Source organism: Oncorhynchus gorbuscha, linkage group LG18 (genome assembly GCF_021184085.1).
Source record: "Oncorhynchus gorbuscha isolate QuinsamMale2020 ecotype Even-year linkage group LG18, OgorEven_v1.0, whole genome shotgun sequence".
NCBI lineage: Eukaryota > Metazoa > Chordata > Actinopteri > Salmoniformes > Salmonidae > Oncorhynchus > Oncorhynchus gorbuscha.
The window spans coordinates 42229871-42249413 of NC_060190.1; the positions used below are offsets into that span (position 1 = coordinate 42229871).

At 41.9% G+C, this 19543-nt stretch overlaps 2 protein-coding genes across 5 annotated transcripts; both read left to right on the plus strand.

Moving 5' to 3' along the window:
* The first annotated feature begins 24 nt into the window (after positions 1-24).
* On the plus strand, positions 25-8664 carry LOC124003674 (NADH-cytochrome b5 reductase 3-like). The gene is made up of 9 exons (XM_046312184.1): positions 25-212; positions 2241-2387; positions 4853-4925; positions 5212-5318; positions 5580-5709; positions 6226-6309; positions 6427-6512; positions 6675-6774; positions 7463-8664. The coding sequence occupies exons 1-9, from the start codon at positions 198-200 to the stop codon at positions 7633-7635; spliced, it is 915 nt and encodes a 304-aa protein (XP_046168140.1). The 5' UTR covers positions 25-197; the 3' UTR covers positions 7636-8664.
* A 1027-nt stretch (positions 8665-9691) lies between these two features.
* LOC124003673 (adiponectin receptor protein 1-like) lies at positions 9692-18273 on the plus strand. 4 transcript variants are annotated; one of them, XM_046312182.1, is made up of 8 exons: positions 9692-9843; positions 10635-10857; positions 11438-11557; positions 11892-12063; positions 15081-15267; positions 15411-15598; positions 16013-16206; positions 16537-18273. In XM_046312182.1, the coding sequence occupies exons 2-8, from the start codon at positions 10714-10716 to the stop codon at positions 16663-16665; spliced, it is 1134 nt and encodes a 377-aa protein (XP_046168138.1). In that variant the 5' UTR covers positions 9692-9843; positions 10635-10713; the 3' UTR covers positions 16666-18273. The 4 variants fall into 4 exon arrangements, with proteins under 4 accessions (XP_046168138.1, XP_046168137.1, XP_046168139.1 ...); XM_046312181.1 differs by having other exon boundaries at positions 9698-9843; positions 10628-10857; XM_046312183.1 differs by having other exon boundaries at positions 9717-9843; positions 10675-10857.
* The last annotated feature ends 1270 nt before the right edge of the window (positions 18274-19543 follow it).

Sequence of the window (19543 nt, forward strand, 5' to 3'; positions counted from 1 at the left end):
ATCATAATCGTGCTGCTGTAAAATTGGGTTGGTTTTCCTCTTCTCCCCAACGGAAGTTGGACAAATTTGGTGTAACCGCTAAATACGCCCTCCCATCAACTCAATTCTTTGGGTGTGCCTTCACTGATCAATTATAGCTAGCCAAGTACATTTTCGCTTCAACAGTATAACCTTGCTCTGAGGAATTCAGAATCGCCATGAAGTACGCATTGGTAAGAATATCCTGTCGTTTAAATACATTATTTCCTGTGTTGCTTGTCTGCGTACAGTAGCTACTTTAGCTAGTTACGTTTTCAAGCAGCACCTGATAGCCAGTCATAAGGTTGCTTGCTACCTAACTAGTCAGCTAGTTTGCGGTATTTTGTTATTAAACAGAAGAGTGGGAACAAAGCACTGCAGCTGTCAGAACTTCTATTCCCTGACCCATTCAAATTTAACTCACATAATTTGTAGATTTGGCGCTGACATTGAACTGATTAGAATATAACTAACTAGTGACTCATGTTGTAAACTTGTGCAAGTGACTCATCTTGCCTAGCTGCCAGCCAAGCAACCAACTGCTGGTACATGTCACTGCAGCCTTTGCCGCAAGCAATGCTTTTTTAAACCATAGAGAATTCCAGATACCATCATAGTTGTCACATTTTGTCTGACATTGGTTGTATTTAAAAAGCAACTACACTTGTCAGTGGCAAATGTCACCAGGAAGACTGCTATTTTGTTCATTCTGAGACTATGCCTGACAGTGTCTTGAAAAAATGTAACGTATAATAGCAGAAAATATGCAGAATGAAAACAGTTTTACAGTGCCTTAAGTCTTAACACATTGACTTAAACATTTGGTTGTGTTACAACCTGTATTTAAAATGAGGGGAAATTAGATTTTCGTTCACTGGCCTACACACAATACCCTATAATGTCAAAGTGCAATTGTTTAAAAAATTTTTTTATTTATTTGTACTAATTCATTTAAAAAATGAAATGCTGAAATGTCTTGAGTCAGTAAGTATTCAACCCATGTGTTATGACGAGCTTAAATAAATCCAGGAGTAAAAATCACAAGTTGCATGGACTTGGTGTGCAATTACAGTGTTTAACATGATTTTTGAATGACAACATTATGTACCTCACATTAAACACTGATTCAACCACAAAGACCAGGGAGATTTTCCAATGCCTTGCAATGAAGGGCATGGTGAAGTTATTCATTACGCTTTGGATGGTGTATCAATACATTCAGTCACCACAAAGATACAGGCGTCCTCCCCAATTAAGTTGCTGGAGAGGAAGGAAACCGCTCAGGGATTTCACCATGAGGCCAATGTTGACTTTTTAAAATAGTTACGGAGTTGATTGGCTGTGATAGGAGAACTGAGGATGGGTCAGCAACATTGTAGTTACTCTACAATACTAACCTAAATGGCAGAGGGAAAAGAAGGAAGCCTGTACAGAATGCACCCTGTGTGCAATAAGGCACTGAAGTAGAACTGCAAAGAAATGTGGCAAGAAATGAACTCTGTGTCCTGAATACAAAGCTTTAGGTTTGAAGCAAATCCAACACATCACTCATGCATTCAAGCATGGTGGTAGCTGCATCATGTTATGGGTATGCTTGTCATTGGAAAGGAATAGGGAGTTTTTAAAGATACAAATAAACATAATAGATCCTAAGCACAGGCAAAATCCTAGAAAACTGGTTCAGTCTGCTTTCAACAGACACTGGGAGACAAATTCACCTTTCAGCAGGACAATAACCTAAACCACAAGGCCAAATATACACTGGAGTTGCTTACCAAGATGACATAGAATGTTCCTAGTTACAGTTTTGACTTGAATAAGCTTGAAAATCTATGGCATGACTTGCAAATGGCTGTCTAGGAATGATTAACAACCAACTTGACAGAGCTTGGAGAATAAATTTTAAAAATAGGCAAAAAATATTGAACAATCGAGGTGTTCAAGGCTCTTCGAGAAAGACTCACAGCTTTAATTGCTGCCAAAGGGGATTCTAACATGCATTGACTCAAGGGGTTGAATACTTGTCTAATCAAGATATATTAGTGTTTTATTTTACATTACATAGTATGTTGTGTAGATCGTTGACAAAAAAATGACAAATCCATTTTAGTCCCACTTTGTGTAACAAAAAATGTGGAAAAAGTCAAGGGTTGTGAATACTTTGAAGGATTTGTGATTGTTATTATTATAACACAAAACCTTCTTTCTCTCTTGTTATATAGTCCACGACGGTAGCTGTGACTGCTGGGGTGGTAGTGATGTCCACTGTGGGCATAATTGTAGCCCTCTATCTAGGCAAGAAGAAGAAGACTCCAGTCACCTTGCTTGACCCTACTCAAAAATACCACCTAACACTCATCGATAAAGAGGTACTGTGGGCTATTGAAACAGATACTTGTATCAAATTAATTATACATTTTTGGTCTGTGCTTCAGAGGCCTGTGCCTAATTCATATATGTACTTCATGGAAATAATTTTTGTCTTAACATTTTACTGAATGTTGGTAGTAGTTGTTCTTCCACACCGACCTGTTCTTCCACACCGACCTCGATAAAGCATTTCTGTATGGACCTAGCTTTGTGTACGGGAGCATTGTCATGCTGAACAGGAAAGGGCATTCCCCAAACTGTTGCCACAAAGTTGGAAGCACAGAATTGTCTAGAATGTCATTGTATGCTGTAGCGTTAAGATTTCCCTTCACTGGATCTATTCCTCCTCCACCAAACTTTTCAGTTGGTATTGGGGTAGGTAGCAATCTTCTGGCAATCCACCAAACCCAGATTTGTCCGTCGGATTGCCAGATGGTGAAGCGTGATTCATCAGTCCAAGTAACAGGTTTCCACTGCTCCAGAGTCTGGTAGCGAGCTTTACGCCACTCCAGCCGACGCTTGGCATTGCGCATGGTGATCTTCAGCACTTCCAGTTGACCGGGTCAGCTGTTGCTGGGTTGAAATTTGACGAACTGACTTGTTTGTAAGGTGGCATCGTATGACAATGCCACGTTGAAAGTCATTGAGCTCTTCAGTAAGGCCATTCCACTGCCAATGTTTGTCTATGGAGATTGCATGGCTGTGTGATCCATTTTTATACACTTCTCAGCAACGGATGTGACTGAAGTAGCCAAATCCAGTAATTTAAAGGTGTCCACATACTTTTGTATATACAGTTGAAGTCAGAAGTTTACATACACTTAGGTTGGAATCATTAAAACTCTCCACAAATTTCTTGTTAACAAACTAGTTTTGGCAAGTCGGTTAGGACATCTACTTTGTGCATGACACAAGTCATTTTTCCAACAATTGTTTACAGACAGATTATTTCACTTAAGATTCACTGTATCACAATTCCAGTGGGTCAGAAGTTTACATACACTAAGTTGACTGCACCTTTAAACAGCTTGCATAATTCTAGAAAATTATGTCATGGCTTTAGAAGCTTCTAATAGGCTAATTGATATCAGTTGAGTCAACTGGAGGTGTACCTGTGGATGTATTTCAAGGCCTACCTTCAAACTCAGTGCCTCTTTGCTTGACATCATGGGAATATCAAAAGAAATCAGCCAAGACCTCAGAAAAAAATGGTAGACCTCCACAAGTCTGGTTTATCCTTGGGAGCAATTTCCAAATGACTGAAGGTACCACGTTCATCTGTACAAACAATAGTATGCAAGTATAATGGGACCACGCAGCTGTCATAATGCTCAGGAAGGCCACACGTTCTTTCTCCTAGAGATTAACTTACTTTGGTGCGAAAAGTGCAAATCAATCCCAGAACAACAGCAAAGGACCTTGTGAAGATGCTGGAGGAAACCGGTACAAAAGTATTTATATCCACAGTAAAACAAATCCTTTATTGACATAATCTGAAAGGCCGCTCAGCAAGGAAGTAGCCACTGCTCCAAAACCGCCATTAAAAAAGACCGACTACGGTTTGCAACTGCACATGTGGACAAAGAGAGGACATTTCTCCACAAAGTACAATGGTCTGATGACACATTAGTAGAACCTTTTGGCCATAATGACCATCGTTATGTTTGGAGGAGAAAAGGGGAGGCTTCCAAGCCGAAGAACACTGTCACAACTGTGAAGTACGGGGTGGCAGCATCACGTTGTGGGGGTGCTTTGCTGCAGGAGTGACTGGTGCACTTCACAAAATAGATGGCATCATGAGGTAGGAAAATTATGTGGATGGAAAATGACGTGGATATATTGAAGCAACATCTCAAGACATTAGTCAGGAAGTTAAAGCTTGGTTGCAGATGGGTCTTCCAAATGGACAATGACCCCAAGCATACTTCCAAAGTTGTGGCAAAATGGCTTAAGAACAACAAAGTAAAGGTATTGGAGTGGCCATCACAAAGCCCTGACCTCAATCCTATAGAAAATGTGTGGGCAGAACTGAAAAAGCATGTGCGAGCAAGGAGGCCTACAAACCTGACTCAGTTACACCAGCTCTATCAGGAGGAATGGGCCAAAATTCACCCAACTTATTGTGGGAAGCTTGTGGAAGACTACCCAAAAGTTTTACCCAAGTTAAACAATTTAATGGAAATGCTATCAAATGCTAATTGAATGTATGTTAACTTCTGACCCACTGGGAATGTGATGAAAAAATATAACAGCTGAAATAAATCATTCTCTCTGCTATTATTCTGACATTTCACATTCTTAAAATAAAGTGGCGATCCTAACTGACCTAAGACAGGGAATCCTTACTAGGATTAAATGTCAGGAATTGTGAAAAACTGAGTTTAAATGTATTTGGCTAAGGTGTATGTAAACTTCCGACTTCAACTGTATAGTGTATGCATGGCTCTATGGCCTCTTTTTATAGGTGATCAACCATGATACTCGCAGGTTTCGCTTTCGACTTCCCTCAACAGAACATATCCTGGGACTCCCTGTTGGTAAGTCTTCACTTGCACATTGTTCTTTCTGGGTTTTGTCAAGTGACCATTTGATCATTAATTATTATTTTGTAGAATTCAGTTCCATTAATCTAAGTAGTCCTTTATCTCACCAGCATAATAACTAGACTCTCAACATAATACTTGATTTGCGTTCCTGGAATGCTCTCTACTGTATGAGTCATTTAGCAGAACAATCAGAGGATGAAGCCACACCCAATGACCCTAGCGTTATTTTAAGTCAGTGTTGACTTTGTTTCTAACCACCTTTATTTGTTTCTTCTAGGGAATCATGTATACCTCTCTGCCCGTATTGACGGCAGCCTGGTAGTCAGACCATATACACCTGTGTCCAGCAACGACGACAAAGGATATGTTGATCTGGTTGTGAAGGTATGTATGGCTTGTCCAAGCAATCCTATATCATATTCTGAATATGTACACACTAGTACTATCAAACCTGGTTCTGTATGTATCAAGCATCTCAGGGTAGTAGTGCTGATATAGGATCAGGTTCCCTTTGTCCATGTAATCTTATTATTTGTGATCTAAAATTAAAAACAGATCCCTAAATCAGCACTCCTATTATGAGAATCTTGGTACATACAGACCCTGATCTGCAAAGTGTATTTCATGGATAGAATTTCTCCCAAGATCTACTTCAGGAATGTGCACCTCAAGTTTCCTGACGGGGGGAAGATGTCCCAATACCTGGAGAGTTTGCAGCTGGGAGACGTGGTAGACTTCAGAGGACCAGGAGGCCTGCTGGAGTACAAAGGACATGGTACGGCCAGTCTGCTGCCTGGCACACCCTCCCTCTGATATTTACAAAAATGTGTCCCAAATGGTACCCTATTTCCTATATAGTGCATTACTTTTTACCAGGGCCCATAAGAATCAGTTGCCATTTGGGACACACACCTAGTCTCCAATGGAATGGGTGTTTTTAGATTTGTGTGCTTAAGTGTGGTGTGGCTGGCTGAGACTGACCATGTGTGTACATACTTGTTTTCAACCTTAAGTCTACTGAATAAGTCAGCAGTACTTGTGTTAAGTGTAATATCTCCAAGTATTCACATTTTGCAACTTTCATGCCCCAAATGCTCCAGAAAAGCACTGCATAAAGAATATAATTGTACTGTATTGCCACTGAAATTTATTATCAGATGATAATGGACACACTCAACAACTGTCTTCCATTTTGGACAATATAGCTCCCCAAGCACACATTGGAAAAGGAAAGTAATTATTGTGTTGGCTTAGTTATTGTCTCATTGCTTTCTCCCATTAAATTCAACAGGGCAGTTTGCAGTTCAGACAGACAAAAAGTCTCCTGCTGAGATAAAAGTTGCCAGTACTGTGGGTCTGATAGCTGGAGGAACAGGTGAATCTTCTTTTTGCAACCCTGCCCTCTGAACTTAAACACATAAATGTTGTCTAAGCACAGGTAAATGTAGAGTGCTTTTAGTTCCTGGTGCAGAACTCCCTTCCCTGTCTGTAGGCATCACCCCTATGCTACAGCTGGTGCGCGCCATCATGAAGGACCCCAGTGACAGCACCACCTGCAGCCTGCTGTATGCTAACCAGGTGTGTGGCCGCAGCTCACACTGGTCTCTCCTAAAATACTTTTAATATCATCTCTATAGATAAATGCTTATGACTAGCATCACTGTGGATGTAGCTCATAGGCTTGCTTAGGTTGAGAGATAACACTGAACCAGACGTGTGTGTGTGTGTGTGTGTGTTCAGACTGAGAAGGACATCCTGCTGAGGGATGAGCTGGAGGAGGTCCAAGTCCAACACCCAGACCGCTTCAAGCTGTGGTTCACAGTGGACAGGGCACCTGAGGGTATGTGGTTTATGGCTTTTGCTTGCATTGCTTAAGTGTTGGCATCCCAGATTTCAGAAGTACAAAATGTGTCAATTTGTATTATCGTTTTGAATTAGTATTCATTGTGTTTATTATGCCACAATAGTTTTTCAGACTGCTGAAAAGCTAAACCTGGCGGTCTCCCTGCACAGACATGTAAACTTTACCTTAGAGCCTATTTGCACCAGAGACTCCAGTATATGCACCTTATAAATTATTTGCACTTGACTACCCACAAATACAACCCTTACAGACACATACACAGAAGCACCCACACACGCACACACATTCATCGCTGCTGTTCTAATATATACTATTGATTTCACTGCACCTTTCGCTGCAAGTAGCCTAGTGGTTAGTGTTGGGCCAGTAACTGAAAGGTTGCTGGATCGAATCCCTGAGCTGACAAGGTAAGTCTGTCATTCTGCCCCTGAACAAGGCAGTTAACCCGCTGTTCCCCGGTATGGCCATCATTGTAAATAAGAATTTGTTGCCTAGTTAATTTGTTGCCTGACTTGCCTAGTTAAATAAAGGTTACATTTAAAATGTACCAAAAAACTGCTTTAAACTGTAAGTGACAAATACATTTTATTTTATTTGAATCCTTATGCATAGCGGTACTTGTTTGCGATCCCATAATTGAATAAGATTAATTTGTGTGGCTCAGGCTGGGAGTACAGTGAGGGCTTCATCAACGCCGACATGATCCAGGAGCACCTGCCGGCCCCCAGTGACGACACCTTGGTGCTCATGTGCGGTCCGCCCCCCATGATCCAGTTTGCCTGCAACCCTAACCTGGACAAGTTGGCCTACCGGCAGAGTCAGCGCTTTGCCTACTAGTCTCCAGCTTAGGGACTCTCCTCCCAGCCACCCCCGGCCTGGGCATTCTCAATTCAACAAGGACATCAATTCAGTGTTAGACTTGAGCTGGAACTACTGCTTGAGAACCAGCATCTCTTTATAGAATATTCGGTTAAAACTATTGCAGAGTTCCGGGACCTAAACATAAACAATACCGGCACCCAAAATGAGTAACGGCTCCTATTTCAGTCCACTAGAAGCACTGAATCAGTCTACTGCCAAAATCCCCATCTGATAAGTGCAGACATGCCCTCTTATATATCAGGTTGATCATTAAATGCTCACTTGCAACCAAAGTCCTACCTTTGTATTATTGGCCTCCACTAAGCTCTGCCTCCATCCCCTGCTGATGGCTACAATTGATTGGGCCCTGTGTATTTTTAGGTGAGCTGTTGAGGCTTTGATTTATTATTGATGTTCTTACCCTTGCACGTTCTTCCTAAGAACAGGACAGAGAGAACAAACCCTAAAGATAAAGCCACATACTGAACTGAATTGGGCCCAGGGGTGCAGTGCTGAATATGAGAAGGCCGCCCAGGCAGCATTGCTTTAAATGCACACATGACAAATTATATGCACTTAAGTATTTCAGCTTCTGCAGAGATGCATTATACTGTATTTTGGCGTCTGCTTTGAGTGTTACAAATATATACAGTGCCCTTTGTATTTACTGGGATGTTGACAATTTTGTTGTTATTTTGGCTCTGTACTCCAGAACTTTGAATTTGAAATGTTACAATGACTATGAGGTTAAAGTGCAGACTGTCAGCTTTAATGTGACTTTGCTCTTTTTGTACATCGTCCTCTCATTTTAGGGGACCAAAAGTATTGGGACAAATTCACTTGTGTGTATTAAAGTAGTCAAAAGTTTAGTGTTTTGTCCAATATTCACGCAATCGATGATTAAATTAAGCTTGTGACTCTAAACATGTGTTGCAGTCATTTGCTGTTTGTTTTGGTTGTGTTTCAGATTATTTTATGCCCACTAGAAATGAATGGTAAATCATGTATTATCATTTTGGAGTCTCTTTTATTGTAAATAAGAATGTTTCTAAACACTTCTACGTTAATGTGGATGCTACCATGATTATGGATAGTCTTGAATGAATTGTAAATAATGATGAGTGAGAGGTTAGCATGTCTACGATATTTGTATGTCTGTATTTTTCTCACTCATCATTGTTCAAGGTTAATTCAAGACTATCGGTAATCATGGTAGGTTTCCCATTAGCAAATGTGTAAGTGTTCAGTCAGAATGAGTGAGCACAATTATTAAAGGCGCTTTTTGTATGCCTGTGGCAAATGTTTGATATATTGTACTTTCAGAGTTTTATCTGCAATGCACTACTACACTCGTTGTAAAATGTATTCTGTGTTTATGATGAGAGAGAAACGAACATTTCTGGCAGCATTTCAAATTGCTTCCACTCAGACATGATCCATCCCTGGTTGCAAAAAAAATGTATTGAGGAAAACAATCATTTGTACACCTTCAGTTTGCTGGAACAATGTAGCTCTGGTTGTGGCAGTTGAATACTGTCAAAAAGAGGAGTCGTCTGCGTGGTCCATATGCTGGGACAGAGTGGGAGTTGGAAATGTTATTCTAATTCCACTGCCTACACTGTTGACAGGGATTAGGGATTACTGAGGATTGGAGATACTGAATTGCTGTTGGTTTGGGTGTAGGAGTAGCTCTCTGTCCACAAGGATGCTGGATGAGGATTAAAAAAATAATAATTTAAATTTATCTTGTGCTACTAAAATGTGGCGTCGGCAGCTCCGGGCCGAATACAATTTTTAACATTGTAAAGTACAAGTAACGTTCATGTGGGTTCGTGCAGGCACTATTATGGAGGTAATGCGATTCCACTGAATCATTAATAGCAGAAGCACGTGCATGACCTGGGAATAGAACATTACTATTTTTAGCCTATGTTGATTTGATATCATTCATAGGGGGTTAAACCTAAAACATTTTAACCGTTGTACAATTGTAATTTTAACCACTAGATGGAGACGCAGCGTCATTGTTTATGAGACCCAGTTAAACGTAAACCAGTTGCTTGGCATTAATATAATTTGTCATTTTCATTCGTCGTGCTTCGTGACTGTTCGGGGGTTCGGCTTGTTTTTGTAAGAATCCGGAAGGGCTCAGGGTCACGTTTCTTTTGCCGTCTGGAGTATAAGGTACGTCTGTTGAATGAACATGTAAACGTTAACTACGACAACGAACAATATTATTGCAGGTGCAGTAATTGCAATAGTCAGGGTGTTTGGTATTGGTTTGATACAGCCAGATGTGCCCAGCTTTCTTTGAGTATGCGAACGCTAATTTGCTAGTTCCACTAACCTGCTAGTGCTAGGCAGTTAGCTAGCGTGCGGTAGTTTCGGGCTCAAACTATAATTTACCAGTACGTAAGCAATCATGTCAGCCAAATAATAATAAATGAGTTTGGGGGTGTCAAGTCGTTTATATTGCTATTTAATTCCATGTTTCTTCTGATACTATTGTGTTGATGTTTTGTTCAAAGCTCGTCAACCAGCTGACAGTCTTGCCAGTTTTGTTTGTTAGCTGCTAGCTAGCAAGCTAATGTTAGCTAACCAACTACCATTTCGTGTCTACCAAGAGCAATTTTGGTCTTGCCATTTTAGCCGAGTAACATATCGTCTAAAATGTTGATTTAACGAGTTAATATTTTCACGACTGTATAGCTGAGCATGATACAAGACGTTGTTGCTGGTGTTAAAATGTTTGTCAAAGTAATACTGGAAGCTGCACACTCCGTGCTGAATGCAAGAGCAGGCGATTATAATCTCTCTGGGGGAAATATTAGATTGACCAAAAATCCACATCAGGTGCTATTGTCACAGGTGAAGTTAGTTGTAATTAGTTCATCGAGTTGTTTCAGTGAAAGACTACAGTAACTGGCTAGGTAATGTACTTATTTGGTTAATTTAATTGTGATTTGAGTCCTCAGTACTGGCCAACTGAGCACTGAAAGTGACAGGCTTTAGCAGGATACACGGGCAGAGGACAGGTCATCAGGCGATCTCCCTATGTCAGGCCGAAACGGGTCTGCGAGCGATGCAGACTGTCGGATCTCGGAGGACTGCCGGTCCCCGGATGTAGAGCTGATGGAGTTGGGACCCCTGCTGGAGGAGGCGGGCCGGCAGGCAGGGGGGAAAGGCATGATGTCGGAGGTGAATGTGGGGGAGACAAAGTTATCTTTCCAAATAGCACCCTATTCTCTACACAGTGCTGTAAGATGGATCTGTTTCCCATGGGCCCTCGTGAAAAGTAGTGCCCTATATATGGAATAGGGGGTAATTTGGTATGAAGCCTGACTCAACTGCTGTATTAACACAGATATTTTCTAAAGCGGAGCTCAGAATCTTCTAAATCAACATTTTGAAAGATTGAGGTGGTCTGCTAACACAAGTTTCTAGTGAAACCATCAGTGTATTCAGAAAGGTGAAAGTTCAGAACGTTGCAGAACTCCCTATTGGCCAATTCTACATGGCAGACATATTGGTTTGTTATACACAATGCATTTATCTGAATGTTTTGAAGCATTGCACCCACCTGTTTAGACCCCAGTTGAAGACAAAACAAATGTAGGTTGAGGTCATTGGGCAATAGCGCTCAGCTTGGTGGGGGTCACACCTAAGTATTGGTTAGGGAAATGTAGACCAAAGCCAACTGGGATTAATTCCCATGTGGTCACTTATCCTGCCGTGCTCTACTCACCTAACTAAATCACCTTCCATTTTATCTCTGCAGGGGGCCTCAGTTCTGCCTGATGATGATGAGGATGATGATGACGAAGAGGTTGAAGAGGTCCTGACGCTGCCCCTCCAGGCTCACCACGCCATGGAGAAGATGGAGGAGTTTGTGCACAAAGTAGGCATCATTGGGCTGTTCCAGAAGCCAGGATCATTAAGTTAGCCAGCTAACTTTCATAACCAGCCAAATATATCTCTTGATTTCCTGATTCATTTAGAAAGCTAAACTTGAATATGGGTTGTTGGTTGTCGAGTCAATTATACCATGCCCATTTCAAGTCTATATTTCTTGAAAAGATGAAGTTATTTCAGAAATTCTGGTACCTGGCTAACTCATTGATCCTGCTTTCTGGAACAGCCCCCATGGCTGCTCTGTCTTAAATTCATACCGAGAGAATAAGACTGGTGAGATGAACAAGACATTCATGGTAGCCTATACCCCTGTGTTTCAGGTGTGGAAGGGTAGTTGGAGGGTAATCCCTTTTCACGTCCTGCCTGAGTGGCTGAAGGACAACGACTATCTCCTGCATGGACACCGGCCCCCAATGCCCTCCTTCCGCGCCTGCTTTGGAAGCATCTTCAGGATCCATACAGAAACAGGCAACATCTGGACCCACCTTCTGGGTGAGTGAGTGTGTGAGATGCACTACATGGTCAAAAGTATGTGGACACCTCTTCAAATTAGTGGTTTCGGGCTATTTTATAAAATTGGGTACACCGCCATGTAATCTCCATAGACAAACATTGACAGTAGAATGGCCCATACTGAAGAGCTCAGTGACTTTCAATGTGTAACCATCATAGGATGCTACCTTTCCAACAAGATAGTTTGTCAAATTTCTGCCCTGCAAGAGCTGCCCCGGTCAACTTTAAGTGCTGTTATTGTGAAGTGGAAACGGCTAGGAGCAACAACAGCTCAGCCGCGAAGTGGTAGGCCACACAAGCTCACAGAACGGGACCTCCGAGTGCTGAAGTTCATAAAAATCGTCTGTCTTCGGTTGAAACACTCACCACAGACTTCCAAACTGCCTCTGGAAGCAATGTCAGCACAAGAACTGTTCGCCAGGAGCTTCATAAAATGGGTTTCCATGGTCGAACAGCCGCACACAAGCCTAAGATCATATGCACAATACCTAGCGTTGGCTGGAGTGTTGTAGAGCTCTCCGCCATTGGACTCTGGAGTAGTGGAAATCTTAACGCTACAGCAAGACAATGACATTCTAGATGATTCTGTGCTTCCAACTTTGTGGCAACAGTTTGGGGAAGGCCCTTTCCTGTTTCAGCATGACAATGCCCTGGTGCACAAAGCGAGGTCTATACAGAAAAGGATTGTCGAGATCGGTGTGGAAGAACTTGACTGGCCTGCGCAGAGTCCTGACCTCAACCCCATCGAACACCTTTGGGATGAGTTGGAACGCTGAATGCGAGCCGGGCCTCATCGCCCAACCTCACTAATGCTGTTGTGGCTGAATGGAAACAACCCCCCCCCCCCCCCCCCAGCAATGTTCCAACACCTAGTGGAAAGCCTTCCCATAAGAGTGGAGGCTGTTATGGAAGCAAAGGGGGGGTCAAACTCCGTATTATCGGCCTTGAATTTGGAATGAGGTGATCGACGAGCAGGTGTCCACATACATTTGGCCAATCCTCACATTAACCTTATGCTTATAAAGTTGCTGTGCAGGTCAAGTACATGCTCCTGACAGCAAGGGCACATTCAGTAGAAGTTCGGCGTACTGATTTTACGCAATGTATGTATGGTGCCGTCACTTATCCATACTATATTAGAGGTCGACCGATTATGATTTTTCGACGCCGATACCGATTATTGGAGGGCAAAAAAAAGCCACTACCGATTTTAATCGGCAGATTTATTTTAAAAACTTTTTTGTTGTTGTAATAATGACAATTACAACAATTCTGAATTAACACTTATTTTAACTTAATATAATACATAATTAAAATAAATTTTGCCTCAAATAAATAATGAAACATGTTCAATTTGGTTTAAATAATGCAAAAACAAAGTGTTGGAGAAGAAAGTAAAAGTGCAATATGTGCCATGTAAGAAAGCCAACGTTTGAGTTGCTTGCTCAGGACATGAGAACATATGAAAGCTGGTGGTTCCTTTGTAACATGAGTCTTCAATATTCCCAGGTAAGAAGTTTTAGGTTGTAGTTATTATAGGAATTATAGGACTATTTCTCTCTACCATTTGTATTTCATATACCTTTGGCTATTGGATGTTCTAATAGGCACTTTAATATTGCCAGTGTAACAGTATAGCTTCCGTCCCTCTCCTCGCTCGAACCAGGAACACATCGACAACAGCCACCCTCGAAGCAGCGTTACCCATGCAGAGCAAGGGGAACAACTACTCCAAGTCTCAGACCGAGTGACGTTTGAAACGCTATTAGCGCGCACCCCGCTAACTAGCTAGCCATTTCACATCACATCATTACACCTGCCTAATCTTGGGAGTTGATAGGCTTGAATTCATAAACAGAAGAGCAGCTGCCAAAACGCACGAGCGTGCTGTTTGAATTAATGCTTATGAGCCTGCTGGTGCCCACCATCACTCAGGTCGACTGCTCTATCAAATCATAGACTTAATTATAACATAATAACACACACAAATACGAGCCATAGGTCATTAATATGGTCGAATCCGGAAACTATCATCTCGAAAACAAAACATTTATTCTTTCAGTGAAATACGGAACCCTCATAATTACGTAAAATTCTGGCAAATTAGTTCACAATGAGCCAGGCTGCCCAAACTGTTGCATATACCCTGACTCTGTGTGCAATGAACGCAAGAGAAGTGACAATTTCACCTGGTTAATATTGCCTGCTAACCTGGATTTCTTTTAGCTAAATATGCAGGTTCAAAAATATATACTTCTGTGTATTGATTTTAAGAAAGGCATTGGTGTTTATGGTTAGGTACACGTTGGAGCAACGACAGTCCTTTTTCGCGAATGCGCACTGCATCGATTAGAAACAACGCAGGGCAGAACACACTAGATAAACTAGTATTATCAACAATGTGTAGTTATAACTAGTGATTATGATTGATTAACTTTAATGCTAGCTAGCAACTTACCTGGGCTTCTTACTGCATTCACGTAACAGGTGGGCTCCTCTTGAGGCAGGTGGTTAGAGCGTTGGACTAATTAACCGTAAGGTTGCAAGATTGAATCCCTGAGCTGACAAGGTAAAAATCTGTCGTTCTGCCCCTGAACAAGGCAGTTAACCCACCGTTCCTAGGCCTTCATTGAAAATAAGAATGTATTCTTAATTAACTGACTTGCCTAGTTAAATAAAGGTGTAAAACATTTTTTTTTGTTAAATCGGCATCCAAAATGACCGATTTCCGATTGTTATGAAAACTTGAAATTGGCCTTAATTAATCGGCCATTCCGATGAATCGGTCGGCCTCTATACTATATAGTGAAATATTGTGCCTCCTCTACACATAACATTTCCATATACAATGGGCTTGATTGTGCCCCCCCCCCCCCCCCACCTTATATGCAGTATGCCCCATAGAGATCCTGTTCTTTCGCTAATGTTAATTTGTTATGATATGCCCTATATGATTACTGATCCACTAATGATGGCCTCACCTCTCCAACCCCCAGGGCTGATCCTATTTATTTGTCTGGGCACGTACACCATTCTGCGGCCCAACATGTACTTCATGGCACCTCTGCAGGAGAAGGTGGTGTTTGGGATGTTCTTTCTGGGCGCGGTGCTCTGCCTCAGCTTCTCCTGGCTCTTTCATACCGTCTACTGCCACTCTGAGAAAGTGTCTCGCACCTTCTCCAAGTAAGGCCGCATGGAACTTTTGTTTGTTTTCTGAATAGCACTACCGTGTTTCAGTTCAGAAATTGTCTTATGTTCGAGTGTCATCCAAATGGATCTGCATCAATCCTCATCTAACCTTCACGTTGTTGTTTGTCTCCCCTTAGGCTTGACTACTCAGGTATCGCCCTGCTGATCATGGGTTCCTTCGTGCCCTGGCTCTACTACTCGTTTTACTGTTCCCCACAGCCACGCCTCATCTACCTCACCATCGTCTGTGTGCTGGGCATCGCCGCCATAGTAGTGGCCCAGTGGGAGCGCTTCTCCACGCCCGCGCACCGGCCCACCCGAGCAGGTGCTGCACCACATATTAACCAGCCTGTCAGACAGTGAACTGTGACGTAGCTACAGAGCAAGGACATGCATGTCAATGTATTAATTCAACATGCTACTGTCTTTATAGTACAATTATTTTTTAACTAGAATACCTGATATAGGCTTTGAAGAAGTACCTGCAAATAGGCTACCAGTGCATAATAATGTGGGGAGTTCAACAAAATTGAACATTCTACCATATCTAATTTTAAAATGTTTTACTTCTTGTCAATATCATTTACATGATAAGACAAGACATGGAAAGGGGGGGGGGGGGTTGCTAACATATGATGGGTTGCTGGGCAAGAAAATATTGAAGACCCCCATCCTATACTACGAATGCTCCTGCCCAGTGCTTCCATCAACCAACCTTTCCACTCCATGTCTCCCACAGGAGTCTTCATGGGCCTGGGACTGAGCGGCATCGTCCCCACAGTGCACTTCACCATCGAGGAGGGCTTCGTCAAGGCCACCACTGTGGGACAGATGGGCTGGTTCTACCTGATGGGCGCCATGTACATCACTGGCGCCGGACTGTACGCCGCCAGGATCCCTGAGCGCTACTTCCCCGGCAAATGTGACATCTGGGTAAGACAGGCACTTTTTTTTTTTTCATTTGGGATGTAAACACAGGCTTGTAGCTAGCTCCTGAACTAACCCTATGTCCTCATTTATATAAGGATAATGTTATTGTCATTTATCAGATGTTTTTGTGTGATGGGACTTACGTTCTCACATGTTCTGTAGGCATATGCGGCCCATGCAGTAACCAAACTCCTAGATCTTTAGGGATGCAAACGCCATGCTCCAACCAGAGGAGCATTTGGAGATACTCTGGCTGCATCCCAATGCACTAAATGGGGAATTGTGATGCCATTTGGTACGCTGCCTCTGACCTCTCTCTCTCTCTCTCCTCAGTTCCACTCCCACCAGATCTTCCATGTCCTGGTGGTTGCGGCAGCCTTCATCCACTTCTACGGCGTCACCAACCTGCAGGAGTTCCGCTACGGCCTGGAGGGAGGCTGCACTGACGACACCCTTCTCTGAGAGCAGCCCAGCTGTGGCCCCCTCAGCCATTTCCTGGTCGATTGCCCCCCCCCCCGCCTCCCTACCCTATAAAGTGCTGCTGGAACACGCCATGGTCCCCCGTAGCTCCTTCTCTCCACTCTTCTTCTCCTCCCCTGATTTGCTCATGTCATACTTGGTTTTCTGGTGGTGGTTCGCTGCTTGGGCTCCTTTTTCCCCATTAAAGTATCTTTAGCCAGTGAACTAAATGGAGGGGCATCCCACCGATGCGGCACCACTTTAAAAAAAATCTAAATGAAGCTCTATGCTTGACTCTAGCTCATTAAGAACAACAGGGGATTTTTGACCAGATTGATTACATGTTTCCTGGAAGGAAGGGAACCTCAAAGTCATAGAGATATCGTAATGGTGTCTTTCTTGGCCTACAGAGCTGCCTACATCAAGTTGTAGGAGGCTTGTGTGATAAAATGGGCCCGGGTTGGGGTCAATACATTCCATATTTATTCTGTCAATACAAGGAATTATTTGAAATTAAATTCATGAACTGAACATTGAAAAGTCCTGATTGAAAACAATGGGCAATTCCAACAATTCATTATGGGCATTTAATTCTGTTGATTTAACATTTTTTTAAAGCAGTCAACCCCAACCCAGGTATGGGTTATGGAGCTGGAAGGCAAACAATTTAAATTACTTTCTTACAAGACATGGTGCTTGGTACCCTTACCCCTCATGTCCCTTTACAATTGAACACAATCTTGTATGATTGATTGCTGGTATGGAAACTAACTTTGCAACGCACAATGGGCAAATCTGGGAATAGGTTAACTCTTTCTCTTCTCATCTTGAGTTTCTTTTTAAGGCTATATTTCAGAACTCTTAAGGTCAAATTATTGCACCTTAAAGGTATGTTATTACGGTTTAAACTTTAAGTCATTGCATAGGGTCCACCGTGTAGTGTGTATGAATAATCATTTAGTATTCCTGTGCCTTATGCAAACCTCACCGGCCACGCTGCATGCCGCGAGCGTTGCAAAATAAATGTACAAATACATGTTGTTCACACCGCTCGCGTGAATGAGTGTCTGCGTAGCCCAGCTCTAAAATAGAACTTGCTTCTATTGAGAAGCGCCAGATGCTGCAAGTCCCCTCCTTATTGGATATCAGGAAGATAAAAAGGGAAACCTACTTAGTTTCTAGTTCTGTGGATTAATGGTCGGGGTAGAGAAATGCACAACTGCGTGTGTTGTGATTGCATCAAATGTGGATGGACAAAATCAGCAGATGCACGCGTGTGGCCGGTGTAGTCCGCATGTTAGGCAAATGGAAATAGTTTTTCAATAGATGGGCCAATATTGCAGTCAAGTGAACTTCATTGGGATCTCCAGATATGATAGGGACCTTTATTTTTTTCCCCTTATATCAAATCACTATTAAACTTTTGACCTCCAATAGTTCTCAAACTACTATTTATGAAGACCTTTTTTTTTAAAGCTGACTTTGTGGCTTTATTACAAAGACTAAGCAATCTATGTATTCTTGACTTTGTGTTATATCCTGTGTAGACAAGTTCATGGATCATACATTTCCCTGAAATGTAAACACATAATAAATATTTATTAATGGGAACCAAACTGAGTCATGAATTTTCTGTCTGATATCGTGATATTGCACTACTTTTCACATGAACATTGTTTTCAATATTTATTTAGCCATTTGAGTTACTAATGCTGCTTCAATGTAGTACATTTCTTTGGTATGTTAATAGACTGACCATATTAATGCCTCATGTCTCCACATCTATACTAGTTGTAATTTATCAGGGGTGTAGCATATAATTGAATCACTCTTACTCCTGTACATTCAGAAAGTATTCAGACCTCTTGACGTTTTCAACATTGTTACGTTACAACCTTATTCTGAAATGGATTAAATTGTTTTTCCCCCTCATCTACACACACCCCATAATGACAAAGCGAAAACAGGTTTTTAGAAAAGTATTCAAAATAAAAAACACCATATTTGCACAAGTATTCAGACCCTTTGCTATGAGACTTAAAATTGAGCTCAGGTGCATCCTGTTCTCATTGATTGTTCTTGATGTTTCTACAACTTAATTGGAATCCATCTGTGGTAAATTTAATTGATTGGACATGATTTGGAAAGGCACACCCTTGACATATGGCCCATCCAGTTTAACAGGATTTTTGATAGTTACAATCTCATCCATAGAATTTGCTTTCTGAGAACAAAAGGCATTGGGGACGTTTGAGTGGTAAGGCTAAAGCAACCGACTGACGACATTTGAGGAGTGAAGTCAAGGGAGGTTCAACCACAGAACAATGAGCCAGATATTTCACTGGAAGTATAATGTGAAGCATCTGGCTGGCCTTTTCACTCACTACCAAATATGGTGATGAGATGGATTTTGGCTGACATTCTGCAAATTTTCTCAATAAACATTTTATCAGTATTGTTTCCAAAACTAGAATCGGTAACAATAGGATCTCACTAGCTCACGCTTGTCTCTGCCCACCTCTTTGCTTGTTCTTCCCTCTATGATTAATTTGCTCTGGTCTATCTTGGGTTAGTTATACAAATCTTTGGCTGATCCTTCCTGATGACCTGGTTGGAGTCATGTCCAACCGGTTCATCAGGAGGGATCAGCCAATCATGATGAAGAAAATGGACTAATTCAAAATGGAGATTGCCTCAATGGAGCTGCCACTGTGTGACAGAACTAGATATATATATATAATTTTAAAAGGCTAATTGATGATTAGAAAACCCTTTTGCAATGATGTTAGCACAGCTGAAAATTGTTTGTATTGATTATAGAAGCAATAAAACTGGCCTTCTTTAGACAAGTCGAGTATCTGGAGCATCAGCATTTGTGGGT